General features: G+C 36.1%; 1 protein-coding gene across 1 annotated transcript in view; it reads left to right on the top strand.

Moving 5' to 3' along the window:
* The first annotated feature begins 279 nt into the window (after window positions 1-279).
* LOC110371703 (ubiquitin carboxyl-terminal hydrolase 32) overlaps window positions 280-20,365 on the top strand; it is a 59,073-nt gene continuing 38,987 nt past the window's right edge. Inside the window, exons 1-4 of the mRNA XM_064040327.1 lie at window positions 280-731; window positions 805-1,039; window positions 3,548-3,863; window positions 16,786-17,014. Of these exons, the coding sequence (XP_063896397.1) occupies window positions 674-731; window positions 805-1,039; window positions 3,548-3,863; window positions 16,786-17,014 (838 nt within the window). The 5' untranslated portion in view covers window positions 280-673. The remainder of the gene's footprint in view (window positions 732-804; window positions 1,040-3,547; window positions 3,864-16,785; window positions 17,015-20,365) is intronic.

Raw genomic sequence — 20,365 nt, 5'->3', positions numbered from 1 at the left:
TGACAATAGCTCGTACAAATAAAAACAAGAATTTAGATTTGACGAAATCAACGATGAGATAGCGTTATCGAAAATGCATGTGTAAGACAGAGATACGATTGAAATATGCTCAAAATGCAAGAAAGTTTCAAAGCGTCAGCTGTTTGACAACTTTGTTTTCCACAGACAGACAAGCTGACAACATCAAAGTAACATCGGCTGGAATTTTATTATGAAAAATTCAGAAAAACTTGGTAAAATTCTTAAAAAATAAGATTATTGGCATATAATTATCTTTCTGTTATTTTCTTGAAAATGAATAACTTGAATTCTTATTAGGAGTGGTTTTTCTGAATCGTATTAAAACAAATGTCAAGTTTTCTTTGAACGTGTATCCGAACATAGTTTCAGAGATTCTAGTAGAAAAAAAAACAAAATCAGTGGAGTTTCATAATTTCTTGTACATTGCGTGTTTAGAAGACAGTAAAGACAGAAAAAGTGATACGAAAAACGCAATTTGTATCAATAATTAACGTAAAACTCGTTCCAATTGGATGGGAAACAGAAGTGGAAGAAAATATTTAATTCAATATGGCTACAGATCATACGACGTGAGCTGTCAGCTGTAATAATTTTTGTTTCTTTGTGTTTATTACGCCTTTAAAAATGTTATGATCGTTACGTACACGCGAATATGGGTGCGAAAGACTCGAAACCATCTTTTATACCATACGAGGATGCAGTGAAACGAGGTACGACGAGTGCATAAAGTTGATCTTAGTGCGTTGTAGGAATGTGATGAATATCAGTTTATTTTATTTGCAGTGTCTGATAGTGAGTTGAGACGTATACGTGAAGCGTTCAAGAGATGTGCCGGTGCAAACGGGACGGCCTTGAGCTTGGAGGCGTTCGTCCACGAAGTGCTGTGTGATGGAGTTCCCTACGAGGTGGCGGAGTGGCTGTACCAGGCGTGCGGCGGCACCAAGAGAGGCATCGCCTTCAAGGAGCTGCTCTGCGGGATCGTGGTGCTCACCAAAGGCAATATCGAAGAGAAAATTAAGTGAGTATGATGTTGTATGTGTCCACTGCAACTTGTAAACAATTACATCACGCCAGTTAGTTATCAAACGATGTTATTGTGTTATGTTGTTAGCGTCAAATATTCACTCGCTAATTATTACGAAGCTTAGATTCCACGAGATTTTTAGCAAATATTTACTTAATTACATGAGATGACAGGCAACTGATTTTTGTAAGAAATAATTAAGTGTATAATTAGTTAATTTATGGTAGTTGCTGGTATTGATCTAAATTATATGGTTGTGTAAAGATTTAAATACATACAATGAGTTGTCAGTTTGTTGCTGTAGTTTTCCAAGATTGCATTCATCTTGATACAATTGAATTAGTACCTACAAGTGACCACAAAGAATGCTCAGCCACATTTGTGGTCTAGCATGTTAACATTGCAGGAGGTTGATGCATATAACTTGCTTTGTGTTTACATTTCAAACTAGAGTATTTTGTCTTAAATTCTGTTTTATATGAATTTGGGTATATTTTCACTTTCCTATAGGAACAACTAAGTACATAAACTTAGTTGTTTACTTAATTTTCACAATAAAAAAAAATCTGCAAGCAAATCTTTAAGAGTGGTCTAACTAAACCAGCCTCTTATTGTTATAGGTCTTATTGTCTAACCAAAAATGAAATCTTATTCCATACCTATAATTTTATAATTCTCTCTGAATGTCTATATTGTTATAAACAAACATTATGAAAGTGCAGATTGTAAATAAGTATGTATAGAATGTATCTCCTGCATTCAACAATGCATCATTATCAACGTTTATATAATTACTTATTTATCATTGTGATTTGCATAAACAGGGCACAGATTACTGGCTTGCAATTTTTTCAACTTGATGAATTTTATTCACATTAAAAAAAACTTGAAATGAAAAAAATAACAGATGTTTAATTATCTTATCATCAGCGATAAACAAGGTAGATTGGAGTTTAAATGTGTCATTCAACCTTATAAGTAGTTAAAAAGAACCTTAAATAAACAGTCTTGAAGTTCAGACCAATGCCAAATTTTGAATTTCAACTACTCGGCACTAGCTCATATAATAAGAAATCTAAAAGCCTTCCTTCATAAATGGGCTATCTAACACCATGACAGGATTTTTTTTGTTCTACTGCTTCAAACTCTTCAGCTTTTTAATATTAGTATGGATTAAGTACCTATAATTTACCTTACGTCTTATATAAAGTATATTACTATAATTTTGATACAATTTCCAAGCTATTAAATACCTATCTAGCTTGGACTTCCTGTTGGAGTATTTAATCACGCTATTTTGCATATCTTCTGATTACCTATGTTGTATGACATCAGCAATCGCTTGCTTTGCAATTTCCTACACTTAAGTAACTATTTCTTCAATTGTTTTGTTTCTTTATACTTTCTGATTATGTTGTGTTTATTTGCTTGCTCAATAGATAACTTATTTGTTATACTGTTACTAATGTTTGCATTCCATGACCATACAAAGTAGGTTTTAAATATCACATAATATAAAACAATGTTTCTTAATAGTTATTCTTAGAAATGTTAGTAAACTTGATGGATTGTCAGCAGTTTGTTTTGGTTTGCTATTAACAATGTTACTTTACTTTTAGACTAGATAAAATCCTATTTATGTTTACTAAAAATGTTGTATGAAATAAAATGTATGAAGGATGTGGTTTTTTCAACCACTTGTATGTGTAAAAGATGTGGTTGAACATGTAATTTTGAAGAGCCATCAACGTCAATAGATAAACATTTAACTTTCCATTTACCTTGATGGAAAAATAAAATGAAGTGCTCTTGATGCTCTTGTTAAATTCTATTTATACATACTCCAAACTGATCATCTATGCTATCTATACTTAATATAATAAAGGGGAATATTTTTTGTTTGAAATCCAAAGGCTCCGAAACAACTGAACTGATTTGAAAAATTCTTTCACTGTTCGAAAGCAACACTTTTCTTGAGTATAGTATAGTTCCCTCAGGACACGGGTGAAACCGCTAGAAAATGGCTAGCGGCCAGTATTATACATATAAAAGCAATCCTTATAACATATTTTTAAAATGTGTTGACAGTTTTTATTGTATGTGGTTAAAGGCTCTAATAACTACATAGAATGATGCGCAATCACCAATTGCAATTAACATCTATTAATGGCGGCCTTCAGAATTTGAGCGTCATCTTCAGCCATTATTATACTATTTATAGATACTTCAGAAACTTTTTTGTGACCATTTAGGCTCAATTTAGGCTGTACACATCTGAATCTATCTTCGTTTCAATTTTACTGGTTTATTTCATGGCCAGGAATCATTTATTTCACAAACAAGGAAAAGCAGATGATACAGATTTTCTGAACTTATGACTGGATTAGTGAGTCTATCCATTTCGTGTCTTCAATGAGAAATCCCTTCTTACCTATCAGAAAGATAATATCGAAAACATTGATATATTTCGAAAGTATCATTAACTGTTTCATTACATTGTAGGTTCCTCTGGACGCTGTACGTGAACAATCAAGGCGACAATGGCACATACATATACAAGAGGGACTTCGCGCGGAATCTCCACATGGAGTACACGTCGCTGCCCCTCAACGGCCCTCAGAGGAACGCTGAGATCCTCCTCAGCCTCTTCGGCCCGGCGGAGAAGGTCACCTTCGACCAGTTCCGCTCGTGGCTGCTGATACACAAAGATGCGACGGTGCTGTCCAAGTGGCTGCTGTCGGAAGTCAATGTAGCCCAGGATCTAGAGACGCCCACCTTCTACCAGAGTCTAGCTGGCGTCACGCATTTAGAGGAGAGGGTGAGTGGATGCTATACTTTATGTCAGAAAGGATAGGGTTGTGTTTACTTTATGTTACAAAACCGCAAAGTAGGATATGCCCTTGATAAGACTTTGTATTCGTGATGGTATGTTGCGTTAGAAACAATGTATTTGCGCTATTCGGTAGGTTTCATATCAATCAACAAGTGCGAACGTCATAAATTCCAAAACAAAGCTTTCTTTGTTGTAACTATATTTCTCAGTATCTGTATCGATAGTGTCATGTTATCGATGCCCAAAAGAGGGTTACAGTGTCAAATCGCAATCACATCTTAGGCTATCTGGATTGTTGTAAACCGTAAATTCTAGATAATATTCCGAAATCGATTCTTAAATCGATTTTCGCTTCTCGATTGTTAACAAACAATTCGATATCGCGGAACAATTTGCCGATTGCGTCCTGTCCATTGATGCAGTGATACCGTATCAATCGAGTCGCTAGACATTGCTTGTGACGTCAAATGAACTGGAATTTTCTTTCAGAGCTCGCTTCGCGTATGATATGTTATGTAGTCTCCTCTAGTGAAGTGATAGTATTATTACGTGGTCCCAAGTATTACCTATATGTGATGAAAGAATTATGCTACTGTTTTCTGTTATCACTGCTTTGTTAATTTATCACAGTCATTGATTAAGCTAAGACGCATATCAAACCAAAATAACGAAAAACGGCTTCTTTCCTTGTTGTATATAAAATGTTGCAGTTTCATATCGCAGTATACGCAATCAAACAGTTTGGATAACTAATCATTTTATGTAGAATTTGCGTAGTTTTATCTTATTTCACGCACTGATTAAACTAAATTGATGCAAATAATTTATTTGATTAAAACCGCGTTCAATGAATTTGCACGCATGAAATTGTTTTTATAATTGTTGTATGCTTCTGTTGGCTGAATAAAGGAATGTTGAATCATTTTTTATCTTTTGTGCGGATAAAACCTTCATTATTATACAAGGATATAGGTAGAATATGAATAGTGTAGTATGATATCACACCTCTATGCCCTGAAGAGGGCGAGCCAGTCATTAGGTTGCTATTTTTTATTTGACAATTTTCTAGTGAAAATTCCTGAGAAAAAAAACTGCAAGTTTTTTGTTTTACATGACCTAAGATGAGTCTGGCTTTCTGGCCCACGTATATACCTACAACAATTTTTATAGATGTCTACTAGCTGGTGCCCGCGACTTCGTCTGCGCAGGTTTAGTATTTCGAACAATATGTTTACAAATTGTAGCCTATGTGTTATTCTGATGTATAAGCTATATTATTGTAAAGTTTCATTAAAATCCATTCAGAAGTTTTTGCGTGAAAGAGTAACAAACATCCATACATCCATACATACAAACTTTCGCATTTATAATATTAGTAGGATGGCAGACGCACAAAGGAGGTTGAATAGCTCTATATCAGTGAGATCCATTCGAGTCGATAAATACTTTTTTGTCTGTACTTTATCTCCTGTGCTGATTTCTCAATTGATTTGTTTCCGATTTGCTCTGGATCTAAAATAGCGAAGATAAGTAGTTTTTATGGCATCTATTTGTCAGAAGATTAAGGCCGACATGACTAAGTGGCAACTACATTTTGCGCACTTAGTACATAGTCACAATTATCTCGATAAGTAAGTATGTATGTATGTGTGTTTGTATGCACCTGTCCATGTAAATGAGACGTGTTTGTGGCATTCAGTACGAGTTTCTATAGAAATATCCGAGGATCGAGTGCCGATGGAGTGCGTCTATTTTAAAACTGTGTACTTGAGAATGATAAACGTCTGCTATCTAAAGGCAAGATAAATTATTTTTGGTTATCCTCAAGTAAATTAATTAGAATTATTATAAAGATACGCCTGTCTTTTCCTAGAAGTTAAGCAGGAAGGTTCGTCAAATTAATTCTTATTGTACAAGGAAAGTATTTGCGCAATCCTTAAGTCCCCTTACACCCACAGTTGATGAAATGAGAAAGCCTAACTAACATTAATTACAACAAATGTTCCTCAACATTAAGGAAAGGTCTCAGTAAGGGAATCCCAGAGAGCAGTTATACCGACACTGGTAGAAACTGATGCTGTGGCGTAATCTTAGATATCGACACGACACAGATTTGACTAGCATATCATTTTGTTGCTACATTTGTGTTACAGGTAAACCTCTTGTTGCACACGGTTAGACTATTTCACTAACATGATGAATTCAATAAGCTGAATGTGACCTATTAACAATATCACACAATGTACTGATTAGGTACTTATCAATATTGATAGTGATGAAATGCAAATTTTTATCTATATCTAGACACACGGCAGTGTGTCCGCCAAGTTCGAGCAAAAAAAGCGACACACCGGCCGTGGGTTATATTACACGAACCATTTCGGGCCAAATTCGACCCCCCTGTAACTCAAAATCTATTTTATTTACGCATATCAAATTTCTAGTATCTGTTGAGACCCCCTCACTTATCTAAAATACAAAATTTCATTAATATACCTATTGTAGGTCCTGAGATATTGACGTCAGAAAATCGCTATTTTTACTATACACTGATTCACTTATTCACTGACTCACTCATCAAAAACCTAGACCACTTCCAATGGTCGTATTGACTTGAAATTTGGCATGGAGGTAGGTCTTTATGTCAAGGTAAAGGGAAAAATCTGAAAATGGCCAAGTGTGAGTCGGTTTCAAAATAATGAAGGTGTTTTATACCCGGTGTAAATTTATACCCCTAAGGAACTAAAACGAACTAAATTTATCTATATTTATATAATATATCTTCGAATGGTACAAAGGTTTGTATTTAGTCAAAGTAAAGTAAAAATCTGAAAACGGCCAAGTGTGAATCACTTTCGAAAATAACGAATGTGTAACTTTGATCCACGAACATAATATATGATAACATGTCATGTCAGTCAGTTGGTAAATCTAGTCCATTTAGTTAATCTAGTTCATTTCTTTGTAAGAAACATAGTGCATATTAAAAATCTAAAAATAGTATAAATGAGACATTTCTTTAACTAACTTCATCATAAGAAAAAATAAAATAAACAACCTTACAAAAATAAATGAAATCCCACCCAAAACAAAATGTGAAAGACTGCCAAGTTCGATAATATGGGAATGCTTCGCCTATAAAAGAAGTGAGATCTGAATAAGTACCAAGTTCCATACACATACCTCAGTTAAAAATAGTTACTTTTTAATGACGATTACTTGGCAAGTTTTAATAGAAAATTAAATACTTGATTCATTGCGTTTAGTAGGTTTATAACAAGGTGTATGAAAACTTGCCAAGTAACATCATTAAAAAGTAACTATTTTTAACTGAGGTATGTGTATGGAACTTGGTACTTATTCAGATCTCACTTCTTTTATAGGCGAAGCATTCCCATATTATCGAACTTGGCAGTCTTTCACATTTTTGTTTTGGGTTTAAGTTTACAGAAGGAAATTGACAAGTTGATTGAAGATATGGCTCCCTGTACTGATTTTGTTGCAAAGGACAGACAGTATTTTGCCTACAGATATGATCATTCATAAAAGATTGGAAGAATAAAACATACTACGCTGATCCGACATAAAATTGATATGAGGGCAGGAGAAAATTGATGATGTTTATTATAGGACATAAAGTAGACATAAAGTATTGCTGTAAAACATGATTTGCAACTGAATGCCCATTCCAATGCAAGAGTGAAATGTTTACTATGTCGGTGCTAAGAGATTGTTGCATTAATCCTCTATTCTCATACTAAACGCGGCAAATTGCAGATGACGCACTGTGTCGCCTTGTCGCATAAACATCATATTTAAAACATCTTTGATGCGTTTAACACTCAGTGGAAATAGTGTTTGGCCATATCGTTACTATATTCCTGGTATAAAGATCTCTGGGATAAAACTATAACCAAAATCTCAATCATTCCATTTTCGCTCATACCCAGCAGTAACAGTTCGTCTGTGCAGTCCTTAAGAGCCACAGAGTTCTGTGGTATGCCAATCTGTTATATTTTCACGTTTGCCGAAGTATCCGCTGCTTCAGAATAAGGTGATACAAACCTTTACGAAGTTTTTAAAGTCTGAGATTTTTAGGGTTCCGTACCTCGAAAAGAAAAAACGGAACCCTTATAGGATCACTTTGTTGTCCGTCTGTCTGTCTGTCTGTCTGTCTGTCTGTCTGTCTGTCTGTCAAGACCCTTTATCTTAAGAACGCGTGGACATATCAAGCTGAAATTCACATGAAATACTCGAGTCTATTGCCCCTTTAAGCTGTGAAAATATTAAACTTCTAAGCCAAGCCAATCAAAAGATACAACCGATTATGTCGATATTTTCAACAAATTTTCGACACTCCCAAAGGAATCAAAACCTACAGGGTACTTCCCGTAAACTCAGAATCTTGAAATTTGGCACGAAGCATTGTCATATAATGCAAATATAGGAAAAATTGCGAAAATCACATTTTTTAGTTAAATAATATTAATAAAAATATTTTAATAAAATGAAACTTACTACCTTATTTCTCACGAACGAATAAAGGTACCAAATTGAAATTTATACCAAATACCTAGGTCTATTGTCCCTTTAAGCAATGAAAAAATCAAACTTCTAAGTTAAAGCGATCAAAAGATACAGCAGTTTTACCGACACCCTAGACGAATTTCCGTCACACGCTAGGGAATCAAAACCTACAAGGTACTTCCCGTGAACTCAGAAACTTGAAAGTCGGCACGAAGCAACGTTATATAGTACAGATAAAGGAAAAATTGCGAAAATGATAAATTTGAAGTTACATAAAATATTATTTTTGCTTACATGACATAAAATATTTTTTTAATGATTATAAACTTACTACCTACCCTTTTTCACATGAACGCGTAGAGGTATTAAAGTTTTGAATGAAAAGTGAAATTCATATCAAACACTTCTTAAATATAATTGCCTCTAAAATGTGAAAAATGTTAAATCATTCAAAGGTCATTGGGCCCCTTAATATGGAAACCATACCCACGGCGGATATGAACGAAATATAGCACAGTATAATGATGAAGGCTCTGATTTACTATGGCATTAGTCGCATCAATGTGAACCATGGGAATCTAGAGAAAATCTGGTGTAAACATCAAATATTTTCCTCATTTCAATGGGGAATTTAAACGACCACGTTTGACGGATTTGAGAAATCATTTCTTTGTAGTGAAAGAGTATACTCACCGTTTATTTCCATTGTCATCAGGTCAGGATCTGATGATGGAAATCCTGAGAAATCGAGGGCAATTATCAGAAATTGTAGGCATGCATAGGATTAAAACTTGATTCTCAGATGTATGTCTGGTGATACTATCAAACAGTGAAGGTTTAGAGCTTACCTGATGATGGAGACGTGAGAAAGTCGAGAGAACTCCTTAACGGTTTGTTTTAGTTACGTCGTGTTTGGGCTTATATGTATTTATTATTCGTATTGACGAGAACTTTTCACAAGAGTTAAAAATAAAAACTTTTTACAAAAAATAAAACAACTTCTAAAAACAACAAGAAAACTGTTTATATGCATCGGTCTAGATCTCGGTGGTAAATATAGATGCATCCTCTAGACACCGACTTCTAGACCAATGCACCTAACATCTTTTTAATTTCTTTCTTGCTTTTGTTTTCTTGTTGCTTGTTTATATGTTTGAAGTTGGATTTGTTTGTAAAATGCTACAAAATAAAATAAAGCCGACCTTATAAAACAAAGAAAGGGACAGAATTACACTTTTGTCAAGGCTCTAGAAACGTAAAGCCAGCAGCCCCGAATCCTACTCTCTAGAAGTCGTTGTTACAATTCGACAGCTACAAGTCGTCAGGCGGTTTCGAAAAAAACCTGAAACTGGGGCTCGTTAGGTGATTAATCCCTCAAAAATAAAAGATCCCATTCCTGCAATGGCTGCTTTAACCCAAGTTAGTAGTGAATTCTCATCAGCTAAAATAAAATAAGCTCCAACACAAGGTTACGTTATAAATTGTAAAGGAGTTCCCATAACTATATCTGATCTTTGCTATCGATCACACAATATCAGTCAAACCTATCTATGTGGAAAGTCTTCGCCAATACGAATAAAATAAGCCCAAGCACGTGGTAGTTGCAACATACCGTTCAGGAGTTCCTTCGACTCTCTGTGGTCTCCATAATCAAATCAGCTCCAAACCTTCACCGTTTACCAGTACCCTCAAAAATACACTCACATGTCTGGTTATGACTCGATGCGTGCCTACAATATTCAAGAGTTGACCTCGATTTCTCAGGGTTTCCAGATTCTCATCAGATCCTGGTCATCCGAATTGGCATCTTCCTTCTTTATGAAAAGTCTTTAACAATAAAAACTAGCATTGCAACCTGTACAATCCTCTGAAACTGCTTGTCTTTTATATTTTTCAAACGATCCTGGACATTCGTCTCCATGGAATTTTAATAAAATATTTATATTCAAAGAAACGTCATACCATTCTCCACGATTTAAAACTACTTTGATTCATGTCCGTCACTTTTTACAAAGCGGGTCAGATATGCCCAATGACCTTTAAGACATAATTAGTTATTTTCAATCAAATTTCTGAATGATGACTATAAAATGTTGTATATAAATAACTTTAATAAAATAACTTTTACAAGGTACTGGCCTACTATTTTAGTTATATTATAAAATAAAAAATATTAACTATTTTGAATCTCACGAAATTACCATAACTATGATTGTTCTAAACTGAACGGTTGGCGCGAGACTCACTTTTTATCTATACAGGATTTGTAAGGAACCCTCGGTGCGCGAGTCCGATTCGCACTTGGCCGGTTTATTTTGAATAAGTTCAACCTACAATGTCAATGTCGTATCTTATGTTGACATCCGTTAAAAAGTAAAAAATAAAAGTATACCAGCGATAGCATTTGCCTACGATATCTGCTATCAAAATATTCGCTGTTTGCCGCCAAATGTTTTTACAGCGGCTGTCACTTACTATCTGTTTATGTCTTATCTCGTCTGCCTGAACATTTTACGTAGCTTGCATGTAAATATTGTTCTTATGTACTTGCATTTCGGTCTTGGTTTGTGGCGTAGTGGAAAAACGGCAAAACATGAGAGGTACTTCAGGGATAGTATTGATTGCATCAGAAGATGTTTCATAATTATTGTTAACTTTGTGAAGTTACATAGGTATTTCATAATGTTTTATTACCATTTTCCGCCTTTGTCTGAAAACCTTCCTCCTTGCCTATTTCATATGGGCCATTTTTTTATGATTCTCGTCGTCAATATTTTAAACACGAACTTCGGAGTCCTCATAGCCCTATCGATTGGTCCCGCGACCTCTGAAGGTCGCAGCCTAGGATAAGACAGGTCGTACCAAGCCGTGTTTGTCCTTGCGACGTATTTCTACGAATACAATTACTACTTTCCTTTGTATTGAACAAAGAACTGAACATGTTATGTCGTGGTATGGTATTCAAATTGTAAAAAAATTATCAGGGATAGAAGTCAGAAAGTCTGAGTAGCAATCGTTAGAAGGGGTTTCGGGTTGCTCACGTAACTGGGTTGAGGAGATCAGATAGGCAGTTGCTCCATGTGGCTCACTAGTTCTCAGTTGCATCTGGTAAGACCGAAAGACGACCCCAACATAGAAGGGACAGATCTAGGCAGATACGATGAGATATTTGGTCTTCCAACTTACGAGCCACAAGCCCCTTAATTGAATGTAAACAGCAATAAAACAGCTGTACAGACTAATTGAATAACATTTGTTGAACCGTATCTCGCGAGGTTGCAATAACGTCAATAAACTAATTTATAATGTTTGTGTTAATTTAGGTCAGGCCTTATGGCGGCGGCGACCTCTCGCGTCCGGCCCTGGTTCAGGCCATGGTCCGGGGCGAGAGGGAATGGGATGCCGTCGCCTCCTTCTGCGAAGCGGTCATGCTCGAGAAGGAGGAGGCGGAACGCCAGAGAGTTCGCACCTCTCATCCCGGCCGCCGCGCTGGACCAGGTAGACACCATGGGCGCCGGGTGTCGCGAGATGACTCCCGGCCACCGTAGGCGTGGGTCTGTGGGCGGTGAGTTCGGGTGGCTCATCGTCCCTCTGTCTTCCTAGACGACAGACCCGTGTCGACGGCGCGCGTTGTTCCACGCGCTCCTCAAAGAGACGTCAGCAACCCCAGCGGGGCCCAGCAGGGCCAAGGCCTGCCGGGGCTGCGGGTTGTTCGAAAGAGATACCGCAGCCCTGGTACATAAAAGGCCTATGACGGAACACGACGATTTTAGTCAGTAAGAGTCTGACACTCCCTCACCGCTGCTAACCCACAGCGGGAGGGGTCATTTGATGATTTTACGTCGATAAAAAAAAAAAAAGGTCAGGCCTTATATGTTCCTATCGTCACATGGAATTCGAAGCGTTTTACATTCAGTTAATGATGTATGACACTGATAATTGGTTATGTACGATACTGAATAATTGATAGAAATTGATTGTGTGACGAAGGTAACGTGTCATATTAGTGTAGTTCCAAATATTTTATATTTAATAGAGATACTAGACTTTACTGTACTGTACTGTAACTGTAAATATATGGTTGATCTTCACATACGGGTCTTGCTCGTTTATCATGACGGAAAATCTTTTCCTTAATTAAGATTATTCATATAGTAGTGGCTGTGTATCCCGTGGTTCCATCCGCGGCTCCGGACGGAACTACTTCCCAGACCCGGATGAAAATTGTTCCAGGAGTCTAGTCTAATTACAGAAGTTTTGGTGTGAAAACAGGACAGACCGTCTGACAGAGTTGCTTCAGTATCAGTAAGGATACTTGTACACCTACACACAAGGGACTACATAAAGGAAATGACCCATTACGGTGTTGACGGCCAATGGGATAGGAACCTGTTGCTACTTACTTGTGCCTGATCTTTGAACCCGGCAGAGTCCACGCCAGTGGAAGGTACACTACACTCATCTGCCAGATTATTTCCTTGTGCAATAACATGTACGAATGTGTTAGCTAGTATAGATGTTTTGTTTTACGAAAGCTGGTGAGTTATTCCCTTGTGTGTGTAGTAATGGCACACGTTACTGGTCGCGGGTGAATCCGCGAGAAATACCTAGTTTCCCAGAAAAATGTTAACAGTTTGAAGCTTTAAAATTAAATGTCGAGTATGCAATTCCATTTGGCACATTGAATTTGAGCAATTGCGCTTTGATTAGTGCCATCGCATTTCCATGTATCGATAGTTTATCGTTAAAAAAGCCAATTTAATTAGTGCTGAATAAAATCGATGCTATCACCAACAGATTATTTTTAAGACCATCAGATTTTATCAGAAGATTTCTATCGATAAGTAAACACGTTTGACCTGCTTTATCGTGAACGATTATAGAGGTACTATAGTATCGTATGTTACTATCGATATAGTGGAAGTTTTACATCGTAGCTTTGAAAGCTTTTCACAGCGTATGACGTAAAAGTTGAAAGGTTTTTTTTTCATTTGCGGCTTTTAGCGCTACTGAAAAATCTTTTTAAGTGGTTTCTCTCCGCATGGGTGAGGCCGCGTGATTTTGTATAGCTTTTTCAGCTGAAAATAGTTTTTTAGTGATGTAGGCCGAAGTTCGATGCAATCGGTTGATGTGAAGCGTTCGGAAACTCAATTAAGTTTGGTTTTGTGTTTGTTGTAAATTGTGTGATTCAGCAGTTTGAGCTGCTAAATAAACCAAGATGATTGTTTACTGTTTTTGAATCAACATACCTTCATTCTGGGTTTCGGTTTTTTCGAGTAGGTAATAGGTACCTCGTTTTATGTTCGATCACGATCACTTACCTACTGCAGTTCAATTTTCCTCATAACCTTTTATTCTGTCAGGTAATCAGTCAGTGCTACTCCAAAGTATTTGTCAATGACATTTATCCGTATTTGGGCCGTGACTTCCCCTTGATTACCGATGTTTTGTAATTGCAAATGTAACTAGCAAATTATAGCCCAATCGAAGTTACTACTGTAATTATATGTCAGTAAGTAACTTGATTATTTGAATAACTTGTTATGCAACTCAGTATGTGAAGTTAAAATATTGTATACAGTTCGTCTGATGTTAAAAGGCATATTAGTAGAATTTTCTGATGTAATATAGGTTGTCTCTGTCTCGAAGATGTCTTTATCAAAATAACTAAGATGTGCTGATATAATTCTATTATTAAAACTGCTTGGTAACCAGAATCATAAGCAATTGAAATTATAGCAGATATAAAATCTGCTTTCATTTGGACAAGGAATTTCATGGCAGACATCATGAGATAAGATATTGAATTACATAATTTAAAAACGCGTTCCTGTACCTTTATAATATCTGAATACTTAATGGTACAGCGGTGGTTCGAATTACTTGCATTGAGATCTGGAATGTTTTGAGTACTTCTATGACTGATCTGATCTTGTATACTTTGGCTCTATGATCCATGAAAGACGTAGACCTTGGGCTAGAGACATTCCAATAAAGGAATTCATACTTTTGGTTTTAAGACAAACAACGTTCAAAATCGAAAACGTCCCCTCTAACAGTCTCTCTTACAGACCCTCCTAAAATCTTTTTTTTTTTTTACCAATTTCATTGGTATTACTTGCCTTGCCCATGGAGCTGGTTCGATTGATAAAAATGTGCTCACTTTTAATTACTATTGTTCATTTAATTGTGTGCGTGTTACGCAATATACGATACCTTATCAGTGGCGCTTAGTGCTCAGTGTCGGTCTTTCAACCTGGTTCCTGTGCGAATTTGGTTTTGATAAAAAAAAAATTGGCTTAGTTTTTAAATGGGCGTATGCGATACGGTTTATTGTTGTTAGTTGCTTTTTAAGGGTCATGGTCATGTACGAGTAATAACGGAGTTCTTAGGGGATATGAAGGAGTGAAATACAAGAAATCTGAAACAATTTCGTTGATAAAAAATAAAAATCAATCTGAAATTATAACTAATAAGCAATGGTTTTTATATTTTTTGCGTTAAAGTTAAATTTTTATCATCATCATCATCATCATCAGCCTATCGCAGTCCACTGCTGGACATAGGACATTAAACCACATGCAGCTTAATGTCCAAAAATGTAGCCACATACGATTTTCCAGAAAGAAACAGTCGATTTGAAATCGTACAACATCAAAGGTGCAGTATTGAACACCGTTACTGAGGTACGCGATCTGGGCGTTATTATGGACAACACCATGAATTTTAGAAGCCATATAGATGGCATTGTCACAAAATCAGCACGATTACTTGGATTCCTTAAGAGGAGTTCGAGAGGATTTAAACTGGTTAGAACAAAGATAGTCCTATATAACGCTTTAGTTCGTAGCAACCTGGAATTTGCCAGCGTGGTATGGAACCCGTTCTATGCTGTACAGTCACAAAGAGTTGAAAGCATTCAAAGGGCTTTCACAAAGCACCTCGCTTATACATCTGGTGAAATATCTCCTCGGTGTCCCTATGAACAGCGTATCCAGTGCTATAAAATGGATTCCCTACGTGACCGTCGTCTGATGCAAGATCTTTTGTTTCTCTTCAAATTAATAAATAACAAATTAGACTGCATGAAACTTGTGGAAAGTGTGGGACTAAAAGTACCATATAATATCCCTAGACATCCCATAACCAACCTGTATCATACTCCAGCAACTAGAACCAATATAGGAGTAAACTCGCCACTGGTCAGACTCAGCAGAGAGACGAACTCAGTGATTAAATCAGCTCCAGATCTTGACATTTACAACGTCTCGATTAATATCTTTAAGGCCCAAATACTGGAATCCCAAAAATTACAACATCGACAAAATGTTACGTAAAATGTTATGTTTTTATGTTATTCTATTGCTCTACTTTAATTTATATTTTTTACATTTTTAGTTACCATAAGTTTTGATCTCATGATGCTCTCACAAAATATAGTTTTATAAGTATTTCTAAGACAGTCGTTATTGTTCTCATAAGTTTATGTGTTATTTATTACAGCAAGTAAGAAGTGTTTTTTTGTTTTGTATAATTTTGTTTTGTATAATTTTCTACTTTCAAATTCTATCATTATTTAGCGTATGTTGGTTAACCTGTAATTGGCGACTGTGTAAGTCCTAGTACCTAATAACAGAAATTGTACTTTAAGCTTAATCAACACAGAAGCTGTTGGTAAACCCTTTAATAAATAAATAAATAAACATAGGCCTCTCCATGTGCACGCCACTGAGATCTATTTTCGGCTTCTCGCATCCAGCTCCTGTTTTTATACTTAGGTACTAAGCTCATTCAAATTTATTTCCATTTAAAACTTTCTTCACAAAACATAGAAAGTATAATTTTCCGTGCAAGACTAATATAAATGAGGAAACTGGTAGTTAACTTACAATTTATGTGGAAAACTTATTGCATAAACAGAAGACGACTTTCCTTGTCTATTTGCATTTCAAACAAAACTTCGTGGATTAAAATTTAGATAATAAGTCACACAGTCAACTGACCTAGTCTTGGATATTTTATTTTCAAAGTGTGAAAGATTCTTCGAACTTAACTTCTTAGTATATCTAGTTCTTAGTTCTTCCCCCGCATTGATATGAAACTTACGTATTTGATTACATTAACTACTTATTGACTTGAGTAGGGTGATACATGTTGAAGAATTTTAATTCATATCGATATTGAACAAGGGGTTTTTCAATGTACTTGTACTTTTTGATTTATTGGCAATGATCACATATTTTTTTCAGTGGTTGAATATCACGAATTAACATCTTAACGCAGCTATGTCTCAAAACTAAAAGCTTATTATATTTGGCAGAGAGTTTTATTTCTTGTAAACCTCACCTCACACTAAACTAAGCCAGAAAACCTCTTTCAGGACATAATAGAACTTGAGAAATGTTTCTGGACGCTCCGCAACGCGGCGCCAACGGGTCAGCTAGACGCAGAGAGCCTATCTCCTCTCCTGTCTCCGCCACTCCCTGCTGCAGCGGTGGCCGGCGCCTTCCTGGCCTTCGACGAGAACAGGGACGGACATGTGGACTTTAAGGAGCTCTGCTGTGGACTTAGTGCGGCCTGCAGAGGGCCTAGGACTGAGCGGCTTAAGTGTGAGTATAATATTCTTATCTTGTGATGGTGTTTTATTTTGGAATGTTAGGGGGTTTAAAGTGTTGTGTTGTGGGAGTCAAGTTGATGTGGATTTTCAAAATTAGACGCAAAAATAGCGTCTATACCGATTGCTGATTGATTGAAGGCCACGGTGGCTGTTCTCTCTCAGGAATTCAGCCAGCTGCGCAGGACATAAATTATATTGTACTAGCAACTTAGATGTACTTTGTAAGTGTATCTTGGATACCTACTGTTATACAGGAAGTGATAAAATAACTTTGAAATGAATGAAATTATCTTTGTTTAATAGACATTATATCGATGAGCAAGGGGTTAAGATAAACGATAATAATATTTATTTTCCTGTAGTATTGTTTCTCGTTATTTGATTTCGCGGAACTTTTATATCGGTATGCGCAATTTATTGCACGATAGCGCGACTTTAACAGTTTTATTACGTTTTCAATGTAACAATGTTGTTAACCGCAGGACAATTTAACAGCTGTTCTTAACAACCTTATTGTATATTTGTCATTATGTATTTTGAATAAATGGATATTGGGTGCCAAATCGATAATAATTTTCTTCAGTCATCGCTTAAGTTATCGATTGCCGATCTTAGGTAAAACACTCGTAGTGTCAATTATTGCGTACTCTATGATCAATACCAATAATATAAAGCTGTTTGTTTTAATATGCTAATCTCAGGACTATAGTTCTTATTTGAAAAAAGTCACTTTAGATGGCTCATTTATCGAATAAGGCTATGGGCGTGAAGAAATACCTACGGAACGCGAGTGAAGCCGCTTTCAGAAGCTAGTGATGCTATAAAGTAGGATAGAACTTTTCAGCAACCACCCTACATTATCCTAGAGAGCATGTTTATGTTCCATTCTAGTACATAAAATTCGAGCATTACCACAGACAGAATGTTAGTACGCAATAAATTCCCGGTGGCATACCAAGTCTTAATGTAAATGTTTCTTCACAGCTGTGCTACTGATTTAAAGTTGTGCATTTTATTGTCTATTGTGGTGGTGTATTTAGCGCGGCTAATTCGCGTTGCCTTCCCGCCATTGTTAATTGTAGTCAACCATAGTTGGAGTAAATAGTGGATCCAAAACGAAGTGGTGATCATATCCAGTACTTTGGAGAAAATTTGGTTTGGGTCATATTTTACATTTCCTTCCTATATGTAGAGTTTGGTTATCTATCCATCATGATTTGGAGGTAAAATTGTCGTAAGTGAGTTTGAGTCATGTCTGTTATACTTTTGCAAAAAAATATCATGCATTTCCTTCCTATGTGTACAGTTTGGTCATCCATCAGCTTATGTTATCATTTTGACGACTCAATGTCCTGTTTGTCATTAATACGTCCAATCATTATAACCTGTGCTAATTTAGCAGTATGCAACCCAATATGTCTCGTGTCCTTTAGATTCGAAATTCCATCAAAAATGATTTGGCACTTAGTAATTGTCAGGTCTCATTGCGTAAGTTAACGACCCTTCGAAAAATATGTGAATACATAACATCGGTAAGAAACCTGTTTGCTCTCGGATTCCTTATTTCTGCTGTCTGCCGAGTGTTGGCGAGTTCTGCGATATAAACTAATGTCAGAGTAAATAATATCATATCATACAATGTATTGTATGTGTCGTGAATACTAGTGACAGACTAATGTAGTTCAGTGAGAAATAAAAATATTACTGCGATATTTAATTCTATCTCTAGATATTTATATTTTTCCTGACATGTTACCGTTTTGTCCAAATATTTGATTGGAGGAAAAAAATTCTCAGGAGTTAATTTGAGTCTTGAATTCAGACATTTTCAGTTTCAGTAATAACTTAGTTAACACTCCCTAAAGTTACTTCATGATATGACAATAAGCAAACTGCTAGCTGATCGGCTACCAGGAGATAATATCTCTGATACTATGTAGGATAATAATATCGATGACAAAAAAGTTCGTGATCAAAACTATTGATTGACATGAATCGGCTTTTGATGAACCGCGCTCAGATTGATTGAGCTTCATTATGAGATAACAGGTGGAACAGCCTTGACCGCTGCACAAATAAGTGTTGATTTCCTCTCGATGAGTCAGCACTCTTACATCCCGGACAAATATCCACTGATCTGTGTCTTTGTACGTCATTCCTGAACAAACAGATGAATTCATCCATACCAATATTGTATATTCAAATGTTGCCCTGGATAAAAACTCTCGTATACTTGAAATTCGACTTTATGTTGATTTTTTCCTAGTTCGTCGTGCGTCAAATAAAAATGTATGATTTAAGAGCATAAAACCCGTCACTATCTTACTCTCATTTTGAATGAGGCCTTTCACATTCAAGTTCATGATTCATAACATGAACCATATCTTTTGAAGTTCAATGTCGATGATAATAATATTTAATGAAGGCATCCTAAATGGCTATCTCTTGTTTGTACTGAGATGATATGGAGTCAAGTGTGTACAGTTGGCTGTCCTCTGCACGCAATGGTAGCGCGGATAATGATTTATTCATTCACTAGGAAATCAATACAAAATGGTACATTAAATATACAATAGTTTGCCAGGTCACGACATGTTGTCATCTTTATATAGTTTTTTTTTATAAACTTCGTTGAAAAAGAAGGAAAATGTATCAAACTTTGTAAGGCTATCCATTATCCTTGGACTGATTTTTTGTTTTGTTTGAATGCGTCGAAACATTAAATTATCCTCCACGAGTGGTGGAATGTACTTAATCGTACGTCCGACACACTTTAAGCTGAGCAATTACCCCTACTAGTTTGTGGCTTGGCAAATATTTTAACTACATTAGATACTTTTTATGTAGCGCGTGCTAAAACAAAGTAAAGCAAATTATACCTTACATGTTAGAAAGAAAGCGCTGTGCAATGCACAAAGAACCTTGCATATGAAATATTTTCCTTATGTTTTTGAGCGGTTGCTACACTCGCCGTAATTCGAGCGACTGTTTTGAAATGAATTCGTTTTACATTTCATTGGGGTTAGTATTATTTGACTTGTCATGCTGGTCATAAAAGAAGGAAGGAAGGAAAATACTAAATGACGTTGGTAAATGTAAGATTTTTCTCCTTACCTCGTTGCGTAAAATACCTTTCAGTATAGACTTGTCATAGCAGGAATGACGTTTTGCATAAAAGTAATGACGTAGGGGTTATTACAAGTGGGAGTGTCGCCAATCATGATGATTTATGAAATCTTAAGTTACCAGTATTGCTTATTGCTAAGAATAAAAAAAAAGGTTTCGGAGAATGCAAAGATACTTGATCTTTAAATGTTTGGAACTTTGTGAAGCTATCTTGTTA

This window comes from Helicoverpa armigera, chromosome 22 (genome assembly GCF_030705265.1).
Source record: "Helicoverpa armigera isolate CAAS_96S chromosome 22, ASM3070526v1, whole genome shotgun sequence".
In the NCBI taxonomy this organism is placed as follows: Eukaryota; Metazoa; Arthropoda; class Insecta; order Lepidoptera; family Noctuidae; genus Helicoverpa; species Helicoverpa armigera.
This window is presented reverse-complemented; position numbering and strand designations above follow the sequence as displayed.